The sequence below is a fragment of the Chinchilla lanigera genome, unplaced genomic scaffold, assembly GCF_000276665.1.
Source record: "Chinchilla lanigera isolate Chin_1 unplaced genomic scaffold, ChiLan1.0 scaffold00074, whole genome shotgun sequence".
Lineage (NCBI taxonomy): Eukaryota > Metazoa > Chordata > Mammalia > Rodentia > Chinchillidae > Chinchilla > Chinchilla lanigera.
The window spans coordinates 8,013,216-8,019,771 of NW_004955475.1; the positions used below are offsets into that span (position 1 = coordinate 8,013,216).

Sequence of the window (6,556 nt, forward strand, 5' to 3'; positions counted from 1 at the left end):
GGGAAGGGAAGGGAAGGGAAGGGAAAGAAAGCATACACAGGACCTCAAATGTGCTAAGCAAGTACTTTTACCACTGAGCTACACCCCTAATGCTTGTATTTTTAAATGGTTGGAAAAATTTAAAGAAAGAATATTTCATATACGAAAAATATATGAAATTGACATTTCAGTGTCAGATTTACTGAAATACTCTCGTTTTATTTTCATTCTCTTTGGCTGCTTTCTCAACAACGGCAGAGTTGAGTAGCTGTCAGAGACTGACTGCGTGACCCTCAAGTTCTAAAGTACATACCATATGGCCCTTTCTAGAAAAGGTTTGCTGACTATGAGCTATATTTTAAAAGTATTTAAACTCTAAACTGCCAAAAAAAAAATCACAAACACTTCTGTGAGACTGCTAACAGCTTACATGTTATTCTCAAAAGAATCTTCCCGAAACACAGCTTAAACAACGCTCCTGTCTAACCGAAAACCTTTTAGCACACCCTGCCTATGAAGTCTGAAATTCTTAACAGTTCCTATATGGTCAGGTCTCAACCTTCCACTCCAATCTCATTTCCCAAACCTCCCATTGTGGAGCTTATATCTCAGATGGCCTCAATTATTTGTTGTCCCTTTACAATCTTTGTGCCATCCCTACTATAAAATGCTCTGTCCTGAACATAGTGTCATAATGTAAAATAAGCAGAGCTTTCAAAGTCTAGGTTCTGATTCAGACTCTTGGCCTTATTAATTCAGAAGTAACTTAACTACTCTGAATTGCAATTTTCTCATCTATAGAATGGGACAAACAATCTGGTAATGTAGCTCAGTGGTTGAGAGCTTGCTTCATTATGTGTAAGGCCCTAGGTTTGATTCCCAAAACCACAAAACAGTAATAAACCTTATCTCATGAAACCATTACAAGATGTAATGTCTGTCACATGAAAACAGCTACACAAAGGACAAGTTCTATTAATTTTGCCCAACTCCAATGGTAGCCTCTCCTTTATTTTCCCCTATCCATCTTCCTTCCCATTGGGAAATGAGCACTCCCTGTAATGTCACATGCCATCACATCCTGCTGCCCTCCTTGCTCTTGGCCTCTGATTTGTATCTACTATCCTACAAAACAGTGATTTCTAGCCATGTCCTGTTTCCTTTACTAGCCTAGGACCTCCTTGAGGTCAGTATCTATCTGTGACTCACTATAGATGTCTCAACAGCCCTCTGACCAATGACAAGCATAGCTACAGGCACAAGTATTTACTCAATGAATGGCATGTGTTTGGTGCACTATATATAACGTCCACTATGTGTCCCATGTTGCCTGGGCATATAAGTGTGGGGCCGCATCACTTATTCCGAACAGTGCCTTGCCTCAGTGCTTAGCAAATATTCAAGAAACATCAAGGACTGAAACTGCCAACATAAAAATAAAGGACAGAAAATGGGCAATGTAGTTACCTTTCAGAGTGATGTTTTTATTTTCTATTAGTTTGGGTTTTTTTGTTTTTTTTTTTTTTAGTACTAGGCATTGAACCCATGGCCTTTACACTGAGCTACATCTCCAGCCCTTTAATTTTTTGAGACGGGATCTCAATAAGTCATTAAATTGTCCAAGCTGTGCTTGAAACTGTGATCCTCCTGCCTCAGCCTCTCAGAATGCTAATATTACAGGCATGCAACAGCAAACCTGGTTCCATTAATTTCAATTACAATCATCTCATGCTCCAAAAATTACAAATAGATCACATTTAAAGGGGGTGGGGAAATCAACCACTTCCTCAAGGGAGACAAGTTGAATATCATTCATAATATCAATTCTGCAGAGCTGAGTAAATGTAAATCCTCAAACGGGACCTACAGTTAATGAATTAATCACCACACACAGTTGTGACTCAAGCCTTATTTAGAGTTCTGTACAAAACCCGCACAAGCAGGATAAAATGTAGGAATCAAGTTCCACCTGCATTAACTTTGAGAAAAACTGCTGCTGATTTCTGCAGCACAGCATGCCACATCTCACTGGTTCCTAAAAACAACTATTTGATGGTCAAATTAATTTGTTAAATAAAAAGGTCTTAACCATTCCCCTGCCTTTTAACGCCAGACTACAGATTCCAAGATGGATCCATGCACAGGACTACAAAACTCATTACTGAGACATGCCAATGTAGGGGAAGACATTTTCTAACAAGATAACAGCCCAAAAAAGAGGCTCTGCTTCCAACTACTTCTGCTTATGTATTTCCTTTCTGAAATCTACTGAAAATTGTATATTCACTAACATATATTAATGACCCAAAGATGTATTACCAGCAATGTATATTTTTTAGCCATTTCCACATACAAAGAACTTTCAGAATCAATTAATTCCTTTGAGCCTTATAATAACTGTGGAGTAGATATAATTACCACCATTTTTAATTGTACAAATTTTCTGAGGTACAGTGTCCTAATTTGACAATTTGCATACAGTGTATAATACTCAAATTGGGATGTTAACATTTTCTTCTCCTTAAAAAAATTTTTGAAATGTTTTAATTACTCCCATTTTACAGATGAAATGAGTGGTGTATGTCAGATCCCAAGGTGGGGAAGCTCAGACTGTCACCCACATCGTCTAACTCCAATTCCACTGTTCTCTTTTAGTTTCACCTCCACGCAAAGAGCACACCTTTGTTTTGCAGCCACCCTACCTCTTCTCAGGAAGTGGCCCAGCTGGCAAGGAGCGAGGAAAGAGTGGGATTACTGTATAAACACTACCGTGGTCAAGACAGTGGGAAACATCCTGCCTTTGCCTTCAACTACTCAAGTATTTAGAATCTACACAACTTAAACAAAAGAAATGGAGCAGGGGTTGCTGCCAGATTTTATTTCCTACCCATTCTGTTTTTAGCTTTCTATGTATGCTCCAAACCAGAAAACTACCACAAATATCAAAGAGCCTCTGGGCCTAGAATATCTTTGGATCTTTTGCCTACATGCAAAGGTTTGGGCTTGCATGATTGCTGACTCCCTGACCCTTTTAGTCTTAGAAAAGAAAAAATAAAAACTACTACAGCAGTTGCTTGTAGCTTCCAAAGCATTTGCCCTTCCCCCAAATGTTTTACTGAACTGCATTTTTTTTGTTAGAAATTTAATCTCTCTGATATGCCTTAGCTGGTCCTGTTTTTAAGCACAAACACTTGCAGCTTACCGTCCATTTCACCAAGCCACCTTCTTCCCAGAGCACATAATGAGCTTCATTTGACAGAGGATATAGTACCAAGCAGTTTGCTAAACAACACGGCCCAAACGTTTCCCTTTCTCCCTCCTCTGAAGTCCCCTCTATTTCTGTGCCATAACCTGCATACCCTTAATGTCTCAAGGAACTCTTTTAGGTGGAGACACACCCCAAAGCCTGGCCTGTATACGTCTCTAAGGATCAGCATTTCAAATACCTCGTATCATTAAGGTGCTATCAGGAGTTTACTCTTAATCAGGCCACGGCAAGATCAACTATTAAATGATCCAACTCAGTCAAATGACCAGCAGGAACTTGAACAGGTTACAGACCCTGAGCAAAAGTGCACAATGTGTACAAGGGAAGCACAAATTCCGGGGGCGGGGAGCAAAAGACCTGCACAACAAATACAAACTGGTAACAGTTACCATTGCGCTGCAGCTCCTAAGGCTTTCTCCCTAGTCTGACTTGACTGCATCTGTCTTAAGCAAGTCTCCCCACTGAATCTAGACAGTGTTTTGGACATGAATCCACTTGAAACAAAGTTATAAGCATAAAGGACATATTCACCAGTGACCTTATTTTCCATAATTATTTTTCAGCCAAAAACAGAAAAAATTATCACTCCACTCAATCATTACCCTCTATTCTTCAGGGCATATACTTTGGCACAAAGGCTTGGCTGCCTGCATGCTCAAAGGGATATTTATTACTCCACTTTTTTACTCCAAGCCTTCCGCCAACCAGCAGAAATAAAAACTTCCACACACAGAGGGAGAGGGGAGGACAGTCTCACAGCTGCATCTGCAGTTACCACTGGAAAAGCCATTCTGGGTGAGGTTCTTTCAATGCAATAGCCATCAACCCTAGCCCTCTGTCTCTCTCCCTGAGGACTGGGCTCCTCATGCCAGGGGCTAGGCAAGTCTTTGTTCCACATTCAAGCAGAATTCAGTGCCAAGTGAAGCCAACCCATAATTCTGAGCTTGGACTGACCTTGACCTCAGCCATAGCTCAGTATGTTAAAGGAAAAAAAAAATCACTGGGACAAAGGGACTTTCCTTAGAAAATAACTGGACATGGGGAATTTTGTACTATCCCCACATTTATGTGTAGTAACCAGAGGTTGGCACAAAATCACTACTCAAGTTTCTGGTCTTAAGTCTCAATTATTTAGGAGGTGCTGGGGCAGTTCCTTGGTCCATTTAAATTTCATCTTGTCCCAGCCACGGGTCCTAAACACGTTTGATAGTCCAGGTAGACTGTCCTTTTGAACAAGCATCTACTAAGTAAGGTTAATTTCAGAGCCAGGGGGTCAGGGGCACCGCTGCAGATCATGTCTTTTAAGGTCAAAGCCATTAAAGGGAAAGGCCCAAAGTTCTGGTTGTACCCACCACTTTCTACTTCTACTAACCCACTCCTGAAGGGTCAGAAACCCATTAGCCTTGGAGACCTGGGCTGGGAGTTACTCCCAATCTTCCCTTCCCCCTGTGGTGTGGAAAGGTTGAAAGGCAAGAGCCACTGGCTCCAGAAAAACAGTTTCTGAAAGCCTTCCACTTACTTTTCATAGCGCTGATGAGCGCGTTGCCGTCTTTGATCACGTCTTTGATGAATTTATTGGTCCTCTCAAGCTCCTGCTCATAACACTTGAGCCTCTCGCGGAAATCGGGGCTGTCCAGGTAGCAGTCGCTGAACTCCAGCGGGGGATGCCCCATGTTTCTGATAGCGGGGGGTTGGGGGAGAGAGGAAAGACACAAAGGCCCAGAGCATCAGTGGCACAGCAGGGTAAATAAAGGAGGTTGACCGACAGCGGAACTCGCTTAAATTCGCTCTTAGCCTCTCTCCCTTTGGAGGACAGGTACCTGTTCCAGTGAGATTCCTGGGGAGAGCCGGCTGGTGCGGGCGAGGAACGCGCGGCCTGGTGGTGGCTTCAGGTGGCAGGGATGGCTCACTGATACAGTCCGATCCCGGCGGGATACTGCCTAGGAAGCAGCATGCCCACTAGGTATCGCCTCTTCCGATCGGCAGCAGAAACCGCAGCCCGGCTCGCCTCTGGAGACCGGCGGGATTCTTCCTGGGCTCTGGTAAACGTGACACTTGGGCCCGCCCAGGGTGTAGGCGGGGGTGAATGCTGGGGCTGGGAGCCGCCTCTCAGCGCTTCCAGCTCTGGAGCGAGCAAAAGATTTCCTCTGCTAAACTCCGCGGGCCACCCGGATTGCTCTGTCCCCTCCCTCTTCTTAAAGCCAGCGCTTCCACCCCACCCCGGCGCGGCTGGAAAACCAAGCCTGTGCCCTCGGGCTCCTTCTTCAGCTATCTTCCTTGTACCGCAGGGTTTCCTTACCAGAGCCCGCCGGCTTGCTGGGACTTCTGCCTAGTCCGAGGGAGCCGGCCTGCGGTCGGGTTAGGTGCCGGAAGGGTTAAGTCCGGGCGGTAAAGAAACGTAGCCTTCCTCCATGGACACCGAAGCGGGAAGAGGAGGGCGATGGGGCGACGCACAATAGCTGAGGTAACCGGGCGCTTCCCTACGGAAACTGGGGAGCAGTCTGCGCCCTAGGACTCCAGCTGGAAAGCGTGGCGGCCTGGGAGATGTAGTCTTTCTGTCCGCACGCCCCGTGACTCCTCCCTGCGTTCGCCCCACCGCCCCACCAGCGCAGCTGCGCTCCCAGGTCGGCCTTCCCAGCCTGCCCGGGCTCCCGAGGGGGCGGGGGCAGGTGTGCGGCGGCCCCCAGCGTGTCAGCCAAGTTTCCACAGCTGGAACAAGAACCGAGGAGGAATGGGTGACGGTGACGGGAAGCTGTCTCTCACTTCCCATTATTGGGCTGGGTTGTAGATCCTTTCTCCCTCCGCTTTCTAGCCTTTCTCCGACCTAAAGTTGGTAAACTTAGTTTCTTCTCTCCTATTTCTCCTGGCTCAAGGCGCTAATGCCCAAGGGCTTTCAGACTCCTCTAGGATCTCATTGTCCGCTCTGAACACCCTGCCAAAGGAAGGAGGCCTTCGTTAGGAATTCACTTTTCGCCTGAATAGATCCTCAGAGCATGGTTGTGAGGCTGCAACTCATTGCAAAGGCTGATGATTAAAGCATGTTTTTCCATATATAATTGGAAAAGCTGAGGAGGGGATGTCAACAGTTGTCTTGCAGTGTATCTGAGAAGCCCGTCATTATCCTCTGTAGAACCGAGGCTGATTGTAAAGGCATCGTTCTCAGTCACTACACGATATGGCAGAATGAAGGAGCCAATAAAGAAACATCCTCTGAACATTTAAGAAGTAGCGGCATCCCAAGGAGGATTTTTCCTACTTTCCCCCCACTTGCTGAGGATGGAACCCAAGGCCTCTTGCATTCTAGGAAAG

General features: G+C 45.3%; 1 protein-coding gene across 2 annotated transcripts in view; it reads right to left on the reverse strand.

The window, feature by feature from the left end:
- The window catches only part of Ophn1 (oligophrenin 1), a 442,504-nt gene extending 436,587 nt beyond the window's left edge, over positions 1 to 5,917 (reverse strand). Inside the window, exons 1-2 of one of the 2 annotated variants that reach the window (XM_005401585.2) lie at positions 5,547 to 5,917; positions 4,767 to 4,924 (exon numbers count right to left, since the gene is read on the reverse strand). In XM_005401585.2, coding sequence (XP_005401642.1) covers positions 4,767 to 4,920 — 154 coding nt within the window. In that variant the 5' untranslated portion in view covers positions 4,921 to 4,924; positions 5,547 to 5,917. The other variant, XM_005401584.2, reaches the window with a different exon arrangement.
- Between the last annotated feature and the right edge of the window lie 639 nt (positions 5,918 to 6,556).